General features: G+C 39.4%; 1 protein-coding gene across 5 annotated transcripts in view; it reads left to right on the top strand.

Annotated features, from left to right (window-relative positions):
* The window catches only part of CRADD (CARD and death domain containing adaptor protein), a 181,285-nt gene that overhangs the window by 91,857 nt on the left and 68,910 nt on the right, over positions 1–20,518 (top strand). The window contains exon 3 of one of the 5 annotated variants that reach the window (XM_084880381.1): positions 18,142–18,226. The exons of the other annotated variants lie outside the window; for them this stretch is intronic. Coding sequence (XP_084736507.1) covers positions 18,142–18,226 — 85 coding nt within the window. The remainder of the gene's footprint in view (positions 1–18,141; positions 18,227–20,518) is intronic. 5 annotated transcript variants of the gene reach the window in all.

The raw sequence follows: 20,518 nt of genomic DNA, 5'->3' as shown, positions 1-20,518 counted from the left end.
TGCCACACATACTGTATTTTCCGGCGTATAAGACGACTTTTGAAATGAAAAAAAAACCCCTGCTCAGATTGGCCAGAGTCAGAGAGGCGGTCTATTAAAAAAAGAACTGGTGTTGCCTCGGAAGTGGGGGGTAGTCTTATACAGCGAATATAGGCCTAAACCTATGTTTTAACTGTAAAATTAGGGGGGTCGTCTTATACGCCGGAAAATACAGTATTTATATGAAATACCCAGAATAGGCAAACCCATAGAGACAGAAAGTATAGTAGTGGTTGCTTAGGGCTTGGGAGGTGAGTGGAGGGTAGATTTGGAAAGTGACTGCTAATAGGTATAGGTTTTCTTTTTGGGCTGATGAAAAGTTCTAAAATTAGATTGTGGTGACTGTTGCACAACTCCGAAAATAATAACTATTGAGTTGAACACTTTAAATAGGTGAATTTTATGGTATGTGAATTATGTCAATAAAGCTGTTAAAAAAATGAGTGGTGAGAATCCAAGATGGCTGCTCGGGTAGGCACCTAGCCGCAGCCGCACGCAACAATTTCAATAAAATACAACTAAAATATAAAATGGACATTACCCAAAACTACAGGAAAGTCAACTGACTGGAAATTCTACAACGAGAAGCAAGGAGAAAACCAGAAGGAAGCGCGGAGGAGCTGTAAAAGCCCAAGGTACGGAGACACGCGGCGCGCACGGAGAGGATGGAGCCGGAGAGGAGGGAGGCCGAGTGCCTGGCTGGCGTTCCCTAGCGGGAAGGAGATAAACACTCGGACTGTGCTGGGCCCCCAACTGCTCTGAACCCCCGTTCTAGGCCAGACCCTGGGGACCCAGGCTCATCCAGAGGGAGCTGGGCTGTAAGGCGGAACCCGGGGAAGCGGCCAAAGGAGGTCCCAGAGGCGCGCACACAGCGCGCAGAGAAGGGCTGGCCGGCTGTGCCTTGGACTGCCCTGGCGGGAAGGAGACAGGCTCCAGACTGCTCTGAACGCCACCTCCAACTCCACTTCCAACTGAACTGAACCCCAGTTTCGGGCCCATTGTGGGAGAGCTTACACTGTTTGGTAGCAGGCGAAAATCGAGGGCACCTTTCTCTCAGAGGTGCTTGCAACAAGTACTAAAGGACCCTGAGTCTCAGGAGTCGCATAGGGCGGGGCTGACGGAAGCCGAGGCTGTAGGCTCCACCCTGAAACCCCGCCCCATCAGAAAAGCTGCCTGCGAAAATGCCTAAACCAAATAGATCACAAATGAAAGAAATGGAGGACAAAAAGCGACTGGATATAGAGTTCAAAACCACACTTATAAGGTTTTTCAAGAGACTCCTAGAAAAGGCCAATAAAATAAATGAGACCTATGAGGATATGAAAAGGGATCAACAAGAAATGCTGAGGGATCAACAAGAAATAAAGAATACATTGTCTGAAATAAAAAATATTATACAGAGTCCTAAAAACAGAATAGAAGATCGCAAGAATCAAGTCAAAGATTTGGAACATAAAGAGCCAGAAGACACTCCCCTGCAGAAGCTAGAAGGCAAGAGAATCCAGAAAATTGAAGATAATGTAAGAAACCTCTGGGACAACTTCAAACGATCCAACATCAGAATCATGGGGTTCCCAGAAGATGAGAGAGAGCAAGATATCGAAAACATACTGAAAGAAATAGTGACAGAAAACTTCCCCCACCTGGGGAAAGAATTGGACTTACAAGTCCAGGAAGCACACAGAACTCCAAATAAGAGGAATCCAAAGAGGACCACACCAAGACAAATCATAATTAAGATTCCAAGAGCAAAGGACAAAGAGAGAATATTAAAAGCAGCAAGAGCTAAGCAGGTGGTTACCTATAAAGGAGCACCTATACGATTGTCAGCTGATTTCTCAACAGAAACCATGCAGGCCAGATGGGAATGGCAAGAAATATTCAAGGTGATGAATAGCAAGAACCTACAGCCAAAAATACTCTACCCAGCAAAGCTATCACTCAGAATCGAAGGTCAGATAAAGAGCTTCACTAATAAAAAAAAGCTAAAGGAGTTCATCACCACCAAACCAGAATTATATGAATTGCTGAAGGGGGTTCTTTCAGAAGAGAAAGTAAACAAAGATAAAAATTATGAACAACAAATACATAACTATCAACAAGTGAATCTAAAAACCAAGGAAATTAAAAAAAAAAAATCTGATGAACAATATTAACTGTTGAATACAATAGAATCAGAGGTATGGAAGGGGAGTGAACTGATGATTCTTGGGGAAAAGGGGAGAGGGGAATGTGGGAAGAGACTGAACATAAACTGTGCACCTATGGATGAGGACAATGGGGAGTGGGGAAAGGGCAGAGGGTGGGGTGGGAAGTGGGGGGAAAGGAACACTTGTAATAATATGAACAATAAAAATTTATTAATAAAAAAATAAAAATAAAATAAAATAAAATAAAAAAATAAATAAAAATAAAAATAAATATCAACTAAAATCCAACCTGCCTTAAAAAAAAGAAAAGATATGGCATCCTAGATGGTTTAGCTCAGTGGATAGTGAAGGGTCCCAAGTTCAATTCCAATTCCGGTCAAAGAAACATGCCCAGGTTGTAGGCTCAGTCCCCAGTAGGCAGTGTGCAGGAGGCAGCCAATCAATGATTCTCTCTCATCATTGATGTTTCTATCTCTCTTCCCCTTCCTTTTTGAAATCAATAAAAATAAGAATATTTAAAAAAAAAATGAGTGGTTGTGGAATGCATGGAATGGGGTGGAAAGGATGGCCATTATCATGGGCTTGTGGGACAGGCTGGAAGACAATGCTAGAGCAGTGTGGCAGGGAGCTTGGGTGCGGACAGCATTCCTCTGGTTCTGGTGCTGTTGATAGCCAGCTGCAGAGGTGGGTGGTGGGCTTCCTCCTCCAGCAGAACAGAGACAAGCGGACGCTAATGCCATGCCCTTGTCAGGGTGAGGATGGGGTTAGTACACTGAATTACTGACTCCTTGTCCTTGTTCAGACCTCGAATACACAGAAGGTACTGTTCTGGAAGGCAGTAATAGTTTCCTTTGCTGACCTAGAAATGCCTGCTGTGCTCTAGCATTTGGAAAAGGAAGGTCAGAGAGAGGAAGCTGAGCTCAGCTGCTGAGTCAGGGAGAAGGGAAGAAAGACCTAGGGTCACAAAGAACAATGAGGCCCTCATTTGTGAATAAGAACTAGTAGTTCATTTTAAATTTAGCAATTAAGCTTTTGCACTTAGTGGAAGTGACTGTTCTTTTGGAATGTGTTTGCTAATGAATATCAAGATAAGAATGTTTCAAAGGAAGTTATGAGTATAAGTGGCTTCTGAATTTTGCTGATTCATAAAATTTAGCTCAAGGGAAAGAGGGTCATTCTTGCAGTAAACAGAAAGTTAAAGGGAAATCAACACACCTTTTTGCAGAAGCTCAGTTTTTCCTGTGCTGGTGGCTTTTTGAGCAAGCTCTTCTCATTTCCCCCAATCTGGCTCTGTAGCATAGATCAGATCAAACTATAGCATTCAAAACCTTATTAATGACAGTGTCTCAGAATTATTTCTGGTGCACACTTCTATAATACATCATCTGTACACTGTATTGTGTGTTCAACACCCAGAGTACAGTCTCCTTCCATCACCATTTATACCCCCTATAGCCTCCTCCATGTTCCCCCTCCCAACCTCCCCCTCCCCCCCTCCCGCCCACAGCAATCATCACACTCTAACAGTTCACTTTAGAGGCCAAGGACAACACATGCATAGATCTGTATTGACCTAATGGCAATATTATTTTGTATAAGGTAGAATTCTTTTTCTTTGTCACTTCTTTTGATTTACTACCCTTGAGTATGTTTTATTCTCCAAAAACTTCATTTAAGAATATATGATGGATATTAAACTATTAGTCTTTGTGTTGAGTAAGATGTATACAGGAGTCTCAGCTACATTTAATTTACACCTTTCTAAGAAATAACTTTTTCTTTGATTTTACTTTAACTTGCTAAAGAACTTCTAGCATTGAGAGAACACTTGGGTGATGACTCAGAGCATGAGGGAAAGGAAGGGAGTGATTCTGGCACTTGTACACCAGTTGAATAACAACTGTAGGATATTTTTATATTGATCGCTATTCTTAGTCTAAGGCCTGTAGTCAACTAGGGAGTAATTAAACTCAGTTAAACTTACCAGATTCAGAGATTTTACTTTGAATATTTCAATATCTAGGCCTTTGGGAAAACTTCACTATGTTTAGCTGATTGTTGAAATGCAAACCCTCTCTCATGGAATTCCCTCTCATTAATAAATGAGGAATAAAAATTTAGCAGATTACCCTACAAGATAGTTAAAATTGTTCTTTATTTATGGCTATTAATTAAATCTTAACCACTCCACATAGCCATAACTAAGTTTTGATTTGGTTTTGGTTTGTTTTACTTTTGGGGTTCTCTTAAATACATTATAAGTATATAGTTATGGCCGGTATTAAAATATCTTTTTGTGTTAAAATTTTGGAAATAGCAATGAATCCACAAGAAGACTCCAGAATATCAGTGTTTATATCAATTATATCTCAATTAAAATTTTTTTTTTAGAAAACCCCAAATAAACAAAACAAAATAAAAAAAAATGTAAGAGCAAGGTGTTTCCATCACTTAATGAGTTGAGGGTATAAACCTTCATCCTTTGCAAGCCCCCTTAGAAACTAAGACTATGAACTCTCATGACTTCACCTCAAAGCACAGCTTGTTCTCTTGGTAGAAAAGCCAAACATTTTCATTACGCTTGAACAACTACTATAAGTTAATGTAGAAAGTAAGAGTCTTACTTTGCTGGTGGATGATATTGCATCTATTTAGATTTGGCTGAATGTCAAAATCACCACAAGCCAACATATAGTCACTAATGAGGACTTTAATTTTTTCATTGTCTGATACATGTTTTAATCCATGGAAAGCAAAAACCTTTCTGTCATTTTTTTTTCTTTTTTAAACCTTAGATTGAGGAAACAATGAGATGGAAATACTGTTCTGAACTTAGTTCTTACCAACTAGAAAAACTATCAAAGTAAAATTGACTAAAACCTTGGAAGGAAGTAATCATGATAGCATTGTTTTTATAACTGCAAAGAAAGGAAAACTGGGCATATCAGATAGTAACAGTGACTCTAGAAAATATATTTTAGAGAAAGGATAGATATTTTTCAATGTCCAGAGACTTAGAAAGAGAACACAGTATAAAAAGAGAGAAGGGGAGAAAGAAAAGAGAAGAAAATCTTTACGGCAAAATTATAACTTTTTTTGATTAGGAGGAAAAGAGGGAGGGAACCATTAAGAGCAAGGACATTTCTGATGGGCTTGGACATTAAGAGAACATGTACAGAAAATTGAAATACAAGTATGCTCAAGGACAAATTCAGAAGAGGGGCATAAAACCAGTAAGAAAATACCTGCAAAGCTCATGTTCAGACTAAGCGGAGGCTGGAGAGAATGCTAAAGACAACAGAAAAGGCTCTTTAAAGCTGCATTTAAAACAGGAAGAACAAGTAAAGGCTAAGCTCATTGCTTGGGGCAGATGGAATTATATTAACATGATGGAAAGCAGACCTACTCAACTATTTGGCTTCTCTCTTTATCAAAGAGAGTGATCTTCAACCTGGAATGTGTAATAGAAACATGGTTAAGAAATAAATTGAAGCACAAGATTGGTGATGATAATAATAGTTGCAACTGCAATTTGTTGAGTTTCTACTCAGGTCTGAGCATGAGGAAAGAAAATTTAGTTACTTTTTCCTAGTGCTAATGGCAGCTGTGCATGGAAGCTATTGCTATTAGCCCCATTTCACAGGCGAGAAAACTAAGGCTCCGGAAGATTTAATAACAAGCCTCAAGTTACATAGCCGGTAAATAATGGGCTAGGACTAAGATCCTGGTCTGACCTGCTTCAAAGTCTGACTCTGACTGGATACCCTGACTCCCATGTCTATCAGTCTCTAGCTATTTTAAACAGGGTTGTGTCTTTCAGCTTAAATTATGTTGTAAGACACCTAAATAAACAAAACCCAGTACATGTTATTGAAGGGCCACAGTGTGTAATTGCAGGAGAAATAAGAAAGATGGAATATCAAAATGATAAAAACAAAGTTTGTCTTGATTTCTTTTTTGCAGGTTCACCTTGGACTATCTAACAAAGAGCTTGATGTTGGTCCTTAGCTCACTTGAAATTATGTTATGTAAGTGAATTGTAAATGAAAGGAAGGATTCTAAGGAGACTGCATAGGTTCACAGAAGCATCCCAAAGTACACTCTTACCTGCCTGCCTCTCTTCCTTCTTACTTAACTGGCAACCCTATTGTTTGAAAGATGATTCCTCATGGCTTATAAACAAGTTGAATTAATGTAGGCTCAGTTGGATAGATTCATGTTTGATTGAACTACTTTTTTATTTTATTTTTTTAATTCTCACCTGAGGATATTTTCCCATTGATTTCTAGAGAGAGTAGAAGGGAGGGAGGGGGAAGGGAGAAAGAGAGAGAGAAAGAGAGAGAGAAAGAGAGAGAGAGAGAGAGAGAGAGAGAGAGAGAGAGAGAGAGAGAGAGAGAGAGACATCAACTGGTTGAGCTCCCCCCCCACCCCTGCCGCATATGTCCCTACTGGGGCTGGGAACCTGCAACTGAGGTATGTGCCCCTGATGGGAAATTAAACCCTTGACTCTTTGGTCTGCAGGCCAGTGCTCTAACAACTGAGCAAAACTGGCCAGGGCTGATTTGAACTACTTTAGATAGACAGGTTCTTTTGAAATTAAAATACCCTGATGGAGTTCCCCCTGTCTATCCAGATAACACCTCTATAAAAAAGAAATGTAGGTTTTTGGCCTGAATTGTTCTTGGTAAACCCCTGTTGGTTCCTGATATTTATTGCCTTCTAAGTGTTTATGAATAATCTATAGATGTCAGCATTCCTCAAGATGTTTTCCGAAGAACTCTAAAGATGCTAGAAAAGTTAATAGATGTCATCTCATGATAGCACAGTTTGGGAAATGCTGATCTGTGTAAGAGTTTGTTTTTAATTTTTTTCCAGGAATCCACATCAAGTTCATTGACCTGTGATTTAGGGAATCAGACTCTTCCATTCTTTTTAAAATCTGAACAGTATTGTTTGCCTTTTCTTTGATTTCTCTTTATACTCTCTAAATTTTTTTTAAAAAAATTGATTTCAGGGAGGAAGAGAGAGATAGAAACATCAATGATGAGAGACAATCATTGACTGGCTGCTTCCTGCGAACCCCATACGGGGAGCCCCACAGTGGGTATTGAGCCCACAACCCTGGCATGTGCTCTGACCAGGAATCAAATTGGGGACTTCTTGGTTCATAGGTCGACACTCAACCACTGAGCCACACTGGCTGGGCTCTTTGTATTCTTTACATAGTATATAGCTCTCTGTTCATTCAGCATCCTAGAATACATATACTTCTTGTTGGCTTGGTGATTTGAAGTTCTTTAAAGGAGTTAGGCACCTTTTTAATTGATTTGGGCTTTAATCCCTATTTATGCTCTGCCTTTTGAGATCTGAGGAGGAATTAGATATGGTATGTGTAATGTCTGATAGATTAAAGTAGGAACAGTAATTTGCAGATACAAAAAGAGACATTTCACATTAGTATAATGCAGTGCTTTCTACTATTGATAGTTTGAAAAGTTCAAATAGAGATTATATCCATTAGAGAAATAAAGAGGAGATTCATACATTGGATGGGATATTAGAGAAGATGGACCTTCTGCTGCTAAGATTCTTTGATTATAGACATTTCTGTTTCATACATAGTCAGAAATAAGATGATCCTTGGGTACTGTCAAAACCTTGGAAATCAATGGCTATTTTGTTGTGGTACCATCATTATCCAAGAAAAAAAGCAGTGCTCTCATAAGTTCTGAAGAGTAATTGCTACCTTGGTTATTCAAAGGGCCTGGGTGTTTTGGTGATGGATCTATTTTAGACACCTTTTAGTTTGTTATAGTGAAATGTTGGTTTCCACCACTGCCTGCTCCTACAATAGCACTATTCTAAGTAGTTTTCTTTTTATCGATCTTCAAAGAAGAAAAACCAAGTTTTGGTTAGGCACCTATTTGCATATAACATGACTGTGTTGAGATTAAAACTTTGCAGAAGTTCGAAATAAAATGGAATTAATCTTGCCCTGTAGGTAGGAGGCAATGCTTATGAGATTTTTACCAGAATAAAGAACTGCAGCTAGTATTCACTTTTTCAAAACAAGTCAGTCATGGTTCTTTGAAAATAGGTCTTTTCCTCAAACTAATGAATAAATACCTAAAGTAATGGGATTAACAGGATTGTATTTTATTGTTAAAACAAAACATTGCCAGGAATTATAGTTGGTCTTCAGGACCATTCTTTGGGTGAACTTCATAGCAATATCAGCATTTGAAAAACTTAACAGGGAATAGTTTTACATTATTCAGTGCACACTTGGTGCTTAACAATATGAAACAAGTCATAAAATATGACTGTTGTTTAATAAGTTGCATTAATATAATATTAGAGTAACCATCAGGTGGTCTTGCCTGACTATAAGAGCCATGGGACATTGACTATAATGGTATAAAAAAGTTATGAAATTTTTTATAGGATTTTGTTTCCTTTGTGTCCTTGTTATAAAGCACTTCTTAGGTGGACTGTGTTATAAAAATGTTTTCATGTGTGTCTTTCTTAGTAGAATGAGTGTAAGCTCCTTGAGGACAATTATGAAGTGTGTCTTAGTCATTATTATACTGTACTTAGTTCCTGACGGCTGTATGTAGCCACTAGGCCAGTGGTCGGCAAAATGCGGCTCTTTGGCACCTTGAGTGTGGCTCTTCCATAAAAATACCATGTCCTGGGCAAGTCTATTTTGAAGAAGCGGCATTAGAAGAAGTTTAAGTTTAAGAAATTTGGCTCTTAAAAGAAATTTCAATCATTGTACTATTGATTTTTGGCTCCATTGACTAATGAGTTTTCTGACCACTGCACTAGGCAGATGATCACAAAGCTCCATAGACATGATGGTTCGAACCTCCCCCAAATCTTCTCATTTGCACAGACTTCCTAGCCATGCTCTGTGGCTGTAATGAATGTTTGTTGAATGAACAAAAGGAGGAATGAATGAACAGGCAAACTTTTCGATGTGAAGCGGAATATTCTTCCGGAGATAGGTAGGACTGACCAGTACAGACACTGGTGTTCTGCTATGCATATGGCAAATGGAGCATGCAGGTACTATTCATGGTAGTTGTGATATTGCTGCAGACCTGTCTCTCTTCCTGAAACTTTAGAAGTCTTTCCTGCCAATCTCCCATCCTATGAAGCAGCAGCTAGCATGTGGTTTTCTTCCCTCAACCCCCCACCCCCTTTTTTTTTATTCTCAGTATTTTTTGAATACTTCACATATGCCAAGCACTGTGCTGGTGCTTTTGCATATATTCTGTTTTAATAATATATATTAAAAAAGTTGTTTTTACTGTCATGGAAACAAAAACACAGAGCTACCTTACACATTGTTACACATAAATAAACTGAAATTGCCAAGGTCTTGGCCTCCCTGGATTGTGCCTTGTCTTTGCTCTTTTATTTATCTCTATCATCCCTGTTCTTCCTCACCTGCCCCTTTTACCGAAAACACAGATTGGGGTGGGTCCTTGGCACACCACTTTCAAAGCACACTGAAGTTGGGCTCATGTTGTTTTTTTTTTTTTTTTTTTTTTTTATGAGAGGTTCTGTTCCTCACTCTTCCCCCACCAGTGTGAGGTGAAGTATTTCAGAGGCTATGTGAGATGTGATGAAGTCATTGCTCTGATATTAACATGGAATGGATTGTTGCTATTTTTATTTTAATTAATTAATTAATTATTTTTTTATTTATTAAATATATTTTATTGATTTTTCACAGAGAGGAAGAGAGAGGGATAATAAGAAACATTGATGAGAGAGATACATCAATCAACCACTTCTTGCACACCCCCCCACTGGGGACGAGCCCACAACCAAGGTACATGCCCTTGACCAGAATCGAACCTGGGACCTTTCAGTCCCCAGGCCGACTCTCTATCCACTGAGCCAAACCAGTTTTGGCATGAAGTTTGGCTCATGTTATCTCATGTCCCCAATTTTCAGCCCTCTTTAACCCTTTGTTCAAAGCTAGGACATTTCCCACTTATAATAATTTAGTCTTTCTCCCTCCTGTTTCTTTCCAGAACAGGTCTGAGCATTATGGAAGAATTCATCTGCCAGGCCAGTTGTATCGTTCTTCTCCAATATACTCTAAGGCAACTCTCCCTCTTTTTTTTTCTTTTTTTTCCCCCAGAGGGGCAGCATTGAGGGTGGTTGAAGTCGTGGGTACTGGAGTCAGAATGCCAGGGTTCAGAGCTGACTCTTCCTGCTTCCCAGCTGTGTGACCTTGGATAAGTTACCTCTGGGTTTCAGTTTCCTTATCTAAAAAGTGAAGAGGAGAAAGAATAGTACCAAAATCCCAAGGTTATTAATCCACATAAAATCCCTTAAAGTAGAAAGCCCACAGTAAAACCTTCAATAAATGTTAGAAATTATTTTGAATAAAGGCCAAGAGCCTACCTCTACTTAAGACTCATTCATAGGTTGGATATTCCTGTTCCTTTGCTTCCCATTCATCTTTCTTTCCCATTTTCTGTGTGTTTCTCAAGTTTCTGTCAGCAAATCCAGTGTCCAACCCCAAGTCTGGGCCTTATCTTCCACCTGCAAACTACTCTTTGGGCTGGGCTGATCCTCCTGTCTACCTCTGTCAGTTGGCCTCCTTTACAGAGATCTAAGAGCCTTCAAAAATCCCCTTTCCTTCATGACAGCTTTCTTACTAAAAGTGAGAGGCGTGAGTAATTCCACTGCTTGCACTGTTTCTGAGCATGCAACTTCCCCTGACCACAACACAGTGGCACTGAGCATGTTTGTGAAAAGAGATCATTCTGCGTCACTGTTTGCTCTGTATCTGAGTGTGTGTCTTGATTTAATCACGGGGGTGGGGAATGTTCAGCTGGAGGGCTGTATCATTGGGTCTGGCTCTGCCACGGCAACCGCAGGCAGGACTCAAAGTTCAATAAATCTAGGAGCTTTTTTCATAGCAACATAATTTTTAAGTTGATAATTTTGTATAGATCATATATATATATATGCCTAAATGACTGAATGACTGGTTGACCGGTCACTATGACATGCACTGACCACCAGGGGGCAGACGCTCAACGCAGAAGCTTTCCCCAGGTGGTCAGTGTGCTCCCTCAGTTGGAGTGCTGCTCAGCTGACCTGGTGGCCCACCAGCCCAGCGGCAGCTACTCCCTCCCTCAGTAGTCCTGCAGGTCCAATCTCTGGAGAACGGGCCGGGCACCGACAGGCTCTGCTGGCATGACCCGGACAGCACTGCCAGCCTCATGGAAGTTAGCCTCAGGCACTGTGACCTCTTCCCCTCCCTAGACGCTCTGCAAGGAAGAAATGATATAAAAGCTGCCACCATGTGGCTCCCAACAACCGGTGTGAACATCAGTGGGACGTATCTGGACCCCTGGCCAGCAAGAGTGTCCCACTGCTCACCCAGAGGTCTGGTCATGTCCTGTTCCTCCCCGCCCCTCCCCCCCATGCCCCTTGAGATGGGTGCCAGGCGCAGGGCTCATGGCTGGTGAGCACTGCTGTGGCAGTGCGAACCTCCCCTGATCAGGACTGACTGGGTGCGAGCCTGTGGCTGGCGCAGCTGGGCCAGGATGAGTGAGAGCGGCAGGCAGGAGCAGCAGGTGGTGTTGGACTGCCAGTTTTGGCCCAATCCCCACAGGCCACACCAAGGGACTCCACCTGTGCATGAAATTGTGCACTGGGCCTCTAGTGATGTTATAAATATCCAAGTGGCCCTTGGCAGAGCAAAGGTTCCCCACCCCTGGAGGATATAACATTCATTTAGAAAAGGTTGCTCTTTTCTGCTTGTACCTATTCTGAGCCCACAGCTCATAGGGAATTGAGGCTCTGACTTCACAGGGGCCTATTGCAGTGTCACTTGGCCATCTATGAATAGTAAATTCTTGATAGTCTTGATTCAGAAACGAGGCAATTTAAGTTTCATTCTCCCCAAAAAACCTAACCCCTAGCATGCATTCTAAAAATGGATGTTCAATGCTTGACTTGGAGCCAATAGTTGAAAGGTTATCTATAGATTTTTCATCTTAGTGGATTTCTCTGAATCATTAATAAATGCTGACAAAAGTTATTTCCCCCAGAGTGAACATAGAAAGCATGCATGCTTCCTCTCACCCATCCAGCCACCCCCCTCTCCTGAAAGCTTCCATATTTGTCCCTGCGTATTGTTTGGCCATACCTTACACTTCAAGCCCTGAGTAGAGGAATGACTTTCACAATCAAATGGTAGGAACTGTTCTGGAACCTTAAGAAAAATATGCCACTGAATAGTGCACGGTCTTCTCTTTTAGAAAGATAACAAAAATTATAGTGGCTTTGCCTGCCATTTAAAAAATAAACAGACACTGAACCTGTCTGGATTTATTGGCTTTACAGAACCAGACTGAAAGTACACCATGCACCACATTATGGCAGAACAAATTCTTAAGACATTTATGGTTGGCCTTTCTTTTTTTGTGTCTCTCATTACTGGCAATGATTTCTGAACCATCAAGCATTTTTCCACCTTTGTATGAAGTTAATCAAAGGCAGACTGTTAGTGACCTTGAGCTATTTTTTTCTCGCTGTGTTGGACCGAATCCTTGGATTGCCTGTGGTGTCCTAGATAGAGGTGGGTATTCCTAAAGAGCACTGTGTTCTTTGGATTCTGACTGGCCAGGTTCTTAAAAAATGAGTAAATGAAGGAGTGCAGGCATTTAAGGGCAAAAAGAGGCCATTATTTTTGTATTTAAGATCAAAGGTGGGGCAGGATATTTCTTAATGGTAAAGGTGATGATATTGGTTTAATAGATGCTCTTCTATTGCCCGAGCTGGTTTGGCTCAGTGGATAGAGCATCAGCCTATGGATTGAAGGGTCCTGGGTTTGATTCTGGTCAAGGGCACATACCTCGGTTGCAGGCTCCTCCCGGCCCAGGTCCTGATCGAGGCGTGTACAGGAGGCAACCAATCGATGTGTTTCTCCCACATCAGTATTTCTCTCTTCCACTCCCTCTAAAAATAAATGGGAAAATAGCCTTGGGTAAGGATTAAAAGCAACAATAATAAAAACAAAACAAAACAAAACAAAAAACTCAGATGCCCTTCTATTGCTAGATGTTAGCATTTAAATTTTACTTTAGTTTCCAAACTGCTCTCTTATATGTAATTGAATTTGAACTTCCCAGCAATCCTGTGAAGTTTGTAGGGAAGGTATTTATTATCTCCAACATACAAGGAATATTTCCTAAAGAAACCAGAGCTGATGGTATTGATTTGGATCTCATGACTGAACCAAGATGTCAGTCTTCCAATTCTAAGTACGATGCTTTCCCCACTGGATCAGGGAATCCCACATTTGACTGTCCCAAAGATCTAGGGTTGAGATTACAAACTCACATTTTGTCACATTCCAGGAGACTGTGATGCAGGCATGTATTGCATCACGTTTGAAAACACACACCTACTCTATACTATATTGTATCTTGGATTTGAATTTTTTAAATTAAGTGTGATGTATTAAAAATGTAAATTTTAAGATGGCATATTTAAGTTATGAGAGGACTGAAAAGTTCATTTAAATATTGTGCCCAAAATTCAGAATAATGCAGACAAGTTTACTTATTACAAAATTGCTGTAATTGCTAAAGACTGGAAACTTCCCAAATATCCATCAATACAGAAATGGTTAAATAACCGTATGGTACATCCATAAAAAGGAGTAGTATGCAGTTATAAGCAAAAAATGAGGAAAATCTCTACATTTTACCATGAGGTAAAAATTTTCAGGATCTACTGTTAAATGATAAAAGGAAAGTAAAAAAAGTATTTACTTACAGCATAAGGAGAGAAAATACAAATATATTTGTGTGTATGTATCCATGTGCATGTGTGTATAAGCACACACACATATAGGATAAGTTCATTATAGAGAATTGCAGCTAATAAGTGCTGAAAGATGATAGAAATAGAAAACCACTATTTTACAACAATTCATGAAATAATGGAACTATGCAATAATCATTAGTGGGTACTGAGATCATTAGGTGAAATTAGATCATTTATAATGGAGAACCAACCTGATAACATTGGCTCACTGATCAGTCTCCACATCACTAGCAGTGGGAGAATAGAACATTATATTCCTCTTGAGGTGATCTGATAAAAACAAAGACAAAAACAAACAAACAAAAACCAGCCCCACCCATGAAGTCTTCTTGCCCTCATCCCCTCCCCACAAAATTTAACCAGAATTTCAATAGGCTTCCATATCTAATGACCAGTTTACAGTTCCTGTAAGGTGCATGTTACATACTACCACAAGCATACAAATCAGCCAGGTCCTGAATGTGGGAAGTCCTACAAAACAAACGAACCAATTTCTTCAGCAAATAAATGTTATAGGAAAAAAGTAAGGAGGGGCAACTCATAAATTAAAAGACCTAGGAGACCAATAAGCCAAATGCACTGTGTGAACCTTCTTTGGAGTTTGATTTGAACATAAGACCATTAAAAATTCTATTTTTAAACAATAGTAGAAATTGAAACATACACTATTTATTATATGTTATTGAGAAGTTATTTTTTTTAATGATTTTGATAATGATGGTGTGATATTTTTAAAAGTCCTTATCTATTAGAAGCACTTGCATTGATTTAATTGCTATGATGCCTGATATTGTCTTTAAAAATACTGTGTCAAAAGAAGAAAGATGTGTTTAGGAAAATTGATGAAATCAGAATGATAGAATTGTTGAGGCTTGCTGATGTGTTCATGGGGATTGTTTATATTTTTCCCCCTACTTTTTTGAATATGGAAAATTTACATAATAAAAAGTGCTATTTTAGGGGGCAGAATCCTAGCAAAAGGCCTGGATTATCGCCACTATTTGTATATCTCATGGCTACTCACTCCTGCTTTTCTTCCCTCCCTCCCTTTTTACATTCCTTCCATGTCTTTAAAAATTGTTTAGTGACCCACAGTTTGCACCAGGCACTGTTGTGGTGCCACGGGTCTTATAAAATGTACTCTTATTCTCATTACAGAGGACATCGAAGTTTAGAGGAATAAGTTTCTTGCCCACAAATGCATGTCTGCCTGTCACCAATTCTAAGCTCTTACACATTATTTTGTGCTGCTTCTCAGTAGTAGTGCTTTCATTTTATAGTTTAAAAAATTTTCTTTACAGATACATTTTAAACAATGAGTAAATAAGAATAAATTAAGTAGAATAGCATCTTTATATAGCCTTTGTTATGTGTATGAGAAAGATGCATAATGTCTTTCTTACCGTAATGACAAAGACATAATCAAAGGCAAAGCGGTGGTGAGAGTGAAATGCATAGCAACTTTCTTCATATTTATGAAAAAGTACAACTCTATAAATTGTAACTTTAAGCTACAAATAACACTTATTTATGCTTGTTCTTTAACCTCATATATTTGATTATCTCTTTATTTAGAAAAAGAAATTTAAAGAATAGTTTATTGATTTTTAGAGATAAGAAGGGAGAAGAGAAAAACATCTATGTGAGAACAAAACATCTATAGGCTGCCTCCTGCACACCCCCACTGGGGATTGAGCCCACAACCCCGTCATGTGCCCTGACTGGGAATCAAACTGGTGACCTCTTGCTGCACAGGACGACACTCAGCCATTTGAACCACAGCGGCCAGGGCTGATTATCTTTTTATTAGAAATGCAGGCCAAAGGAAAATGGCCGATTTCATTTCTCATGTGTTATTAGAATATTTTTAAGGACTATTACAATAAAAAAATCGTTTAAGACCAATAAAACAAACAGAAAAAATACTGAACTTCCATCTGGGCCATGATTTCCTTTACTTTCTTGCAAAATTATTTTGGGATCTGCAAAACCCACGTGTGTTCATAGACATGTGCAGCCATGTCACGGACATCTGGGATATGTGCAGTTGTAGGTAGAAGAAATCGCAGTCATCAGTCAGGGAATGATAGCAAGCGCCATGGCTGATCACTGCTGCAGGGTGTGAGTGAATCAGACCCTCTGCTTCACAAGGTTCTCTGACTTTCCAAAACACCTGCAGTGCAGCACTTCATGGCTGGTCCCACATAATTATTTATGCTCTAGAAATGTCTGACTGGATCTCAGATGAAAATTATACTAATGGCTCTAACATTGTTTCCTTCAAGAATCAAGGCACTAAGTATATTCAAGCTGAATGACAACATTTTACCCATACTCACGATATTCCAGTGAGGACATCAAAATGGGCAAATAATAAATGTTTTTAATATTCATTGAATCTTATTGTATGCCAGGAACTGTGCTCAGTCCTTTACATACCTAATCACATGTTTAACCCCCTCAGCAATCCTATTTTATAGATGAGGCTGCTGAAGCACAGAGAGGTTAAGTGACTTGCCCAAGGTTGCACAGTTAGAAAGTGGCAGAACTGGGCTCTAAACTTGGGTCTTCTGAGTCTAGAGCCTTTGTTCTGTAACCACGGTGTAGTCTCAGAGCGCCAGCAGAGCGATGTGAACACCAGTGACCCCCAGCCATGACTTGTCCCTCTGTGGTCTTTCAGAGCACCTTAGAAACCTTTGTTATGTGCCAGGGCTCCATGCTCCAGGTTCACAGAGGTCTGGAGCCACGCTGAAAGTGAGGAAGACATTGATAACACACCTGGGGCAAATCTTTGGTATTTGATTTTAGGTACACAGAGTTGATAGTAGAACGGAGAGTCCCCGAGTGATTTCCTGTCCAGCAGGGAAACTAGTTGGCCTGGCTACCTTGCAAAAACAGTTACAGGACATAAGAGGGGAGGATATTCATTGAAGACTATCAGAAAGAGATTAGGTCAGAAATGAAAGGAAACAAATGGCAAAATAAATATAATTTTAAAAATCTGTCTTGCTTCATTAAGGAGGTGTCTATTCCTTTTCAAGTTTTCAGAAAAGCATGCCACCTTCTTACTTTGAAATTCTAAAACCTCTTCAGGCCCAACTCATTAGCAATGTGGTTTCCTTTCTTTAAATGAATAACATTTTCACAAATGCTGTTTCTGGCTTCAGTCACATATAGAAACATTGGAATGCATACATGGTGTTTTCCTTTTTTTAAAAATAGGAACTGAAGTAGTATATTTGATAATGCCTGTGCTACAAACACCTCTAAAAATAACTTGCAGTTGGCAAGCTGTTTCTTTGGTTTCTTTTCCTAATCTAGCAAAGAAAGTTTTAAAATTTAAATTCTAAAATTTAAGGAGTAAGGAGGAGAAACTTATCTAGTTTATATGATTGGACTATGCTTTAGTATTTATGTAATAATTGAGAATGATTCAAACTGATTTTCTCTGGCTAACATCAGAATTAAAAATAAAAATTATTTTACTTTTACTTCAGAGGGTAGTATGCTTGGAGTCACCCATTGGCATATCATCTATATCATCTTCCCCATCCCTGACCTGTGGGTTAGAAGTTAAGGATACTCCTTTGGGGCTTTTTTCATAGCTTCTTTTACTCTTCAGTATTCAACTACAACTGCTGCTGGCAGCTCCTGTCAGAGCAAGAAAGAGAGGTGAAGGAGTGGACCTGTCAGAGCAGAGTGATTTTCATGGGAGACTTTTGGTGAATGAAAGAAAGAAGATTTGAAGCAATGTTTATTAGAAATGCAAGATCATGATAGTCATTTCAAAGGGCATTTTGGCAGAATAGTGATGTCTCATTTCCCAGGTCACTAAGTCACACACATGTTTGGCTACCAAAGAGAGGCTGGGCAGTAGAGCAGACAAGAACAAGGTCCTTCGAGATCTAATCCTGTAGCTTGTGACCACGAAACAGTCTCTTAACATTTTGGCCTTAGTTAATGGGCTTATACTTGGTCTCAGTGATTATTTTCTACTTCATCAAAGTGTTATAATTCTAAGTTACTGTGGGACATCCAGATAAGATGTGACAAGTGAAACCTTATTTTTATTTTTTTGCCTTAACAGAAAGAATTGGAGAGGCAGCAGAGGATAGCAGTGGTTACAGACCAAAATGCATTATTTTCCTGGTCTTTGTTGGCACATAAGAGAAGTAAGTTTAGTGTGGGGAGTACAAATCTGTATTTCATGGAAAACCCGTATTTTTAAACATTGGCAAGTCACTTTATTTTTTTATCATATCACTGTTGTAGGCCACTCATGGGCCTTCTGCTTTAGACTCTGCCATACACTCTGGAGGAAAAGGACAGGATTTGAGTTTGAACCGTAGCTTTCTCCTCTAATAAATATGTAAGCTTCTATGGTATGTACATCTATATTCAAATTTAAAGTTTCAAGTTTCCATATCTGTAGAAATAAGAGTGGTAGTAACTCTTTTGTTGGATTTCCTAAAGGTCACACATAACACACTATTTAATACAGAATAGGTGCATTCTAAATGATAACATCAGTACCTTTGCTATGGTGACAGACCTTATATAATTCTTTTTTTATTTTGTTGGGGAGTTGCTCAAAATTCAGAAAGGAATGGTAGACACCAGTGCTTTTTCATAGATTCTGAAATCTCTTCAACTTACATTTCAGTTGATTAAAAATAGAAATTTCATCTTTAAGAGATTTGGAGGGATACATTTTCTATTTGCCAGTGGATATAGGAGGCAGTAAAATAAAATAGATCAGAAACCATCTTTGAAAATAAGGAAACACAAGACTGAAGGTATAAAGTTTAGTGGCTAAAGGCCCTGTAATGGTTATTCCATAGTTTGATTATTCCCAAGGGAAATCTATTGTGCAAAGCATTTTGCTACATGCTCACTATGTGTAGGGAACCATGCCAGGGAAGTAATATAAAGACCACTAAGACATAATGGAATTGTTATGTATAGGGCTGTCTTGCCTTTTTAGATTACAGTTTGTGCAAAATTATATACGAGGGCCTTGAGAGCTGCACACATCTTCCAATAGTGTTGCCATTGTTAAAGATATCTTTGAAATCTCTCTTTGGAATTTGCCTTTAGAGCTCTCAGCCCATTTGTCTGAAGATTTTTGGTATTCACCTTTGCTATTCATTCTTAGAAAGTGGATTTGATTTGTGGGATTGGCCAAGAACTGTTCATCACTGAGTCTGCCACATAGGTGGTGATCAAACTGACTAGCATAGTCTTCTTTTGTTAAAAACGAGCCAGGACCATAAAGTATTATAACAGGTTTCCTTGTTTGTCACATAAACTGATTGTAGGGATAAAAGCAGTTTCAAAAGAGTCTTTCTGCAAGTTTTTTGCTCGAAACCAGTATCACTGGTTATATTTATAGCTTCCTGGCAGGATTGCTTTAAGGGGTGGCGCTCATCGTCCACGTGTTGTAGTAGGTCTACTTACAGAGCCTTGCACTGGCCTGTTGGTAAACCTAGGTTGTTTTTCTTTTAAATGTTATGTCATTCTATCTAGCTCAAGGATAGATTTTTCTCCAAGGAAATAAAACAAATCAGATCCACTCTCAAGAGATTTTAAAGTTTTTTATTTTATTATTTATTTATTTATTTTAAACTTTTTAAAATATATATATTTTATTGATTTTTTTCACAGAGAGAAAGAGAGCGGGATAGAGAGTTAGAAACATCCATGAGAGAGAATCATCGATCAGCTGCCTCTTGCACACCCCCTACTGGGGATGTGCCCGCAACCAAGGTGCATGACCTTGCCCAGAATCGAACCCGGGACCTTTCAGTCCGCAGGCCGACTCTCTATCCACTGAGCCAAACCAGTCTCGGCTCTCAGGGGATTTTAATGAGAAAAATGCATGTTTATACTCAGTTCTTTAAAACTATCTGAGCTGGCAAGGATTGCCTCATTGACTGTGATTATTCTACCATAATATCGGAACAAATAAACTTTCCATCAGAATGTTTAACATTAGAATCAAAGAGTTTTGTGGTGTGGCCTGTTGCCCTCATTCATCCATCCCACAAATATCTGCTGAGGACTCCTGTGTGCCAGGCATTGTCAGGCACCATGTTGATACAAACATGCTTCACCTCAGGAAGTCTGATGCGCAAAAATACAGACTTACTCCACAAGTTGCCTGAGTGTAACCGCTAGTAGTATTGTCAATGATCCTACTCTTTCCTTAAAAGATTATTTAGAGTTCCATGAAGTGGCAAGCCTCTCTAGTGCATTGGAAATATGGTTCATCTTATGACAGTTGTAATGTGTATACACCCCTGAGGAAACACATCTCTGCCACATCGCCTGGTCATCATGTATGATCCAAGAGCGCTCTTTACCACATGTTTACTGAGCCTTGTTAGAGTGACATTCTTGATTCTGGAAGGAGGCTCTGAGGTTGTTACATTCTACCACTTCTTGAGGATCCCGTCTGGGGAAGA

This window comes from Pipistrellus hanaki (assembly GCF_964339955.1).
Source record: "Pipistrellus hanaki genome assembly, chromosome: 3".
Taxonomy (NCBI): Eukaryota; Metazoa; Chordata; class Mammalia; order Chiroptera; family Vespertilionidae; genus Pipistrellus; species Pipistrellus hanaki.
The sequence above is the reverse complement of the archived record's forward strand: the minus strand, read 5'-3'. Positions and strand labels throughout refer to the sequence as shown.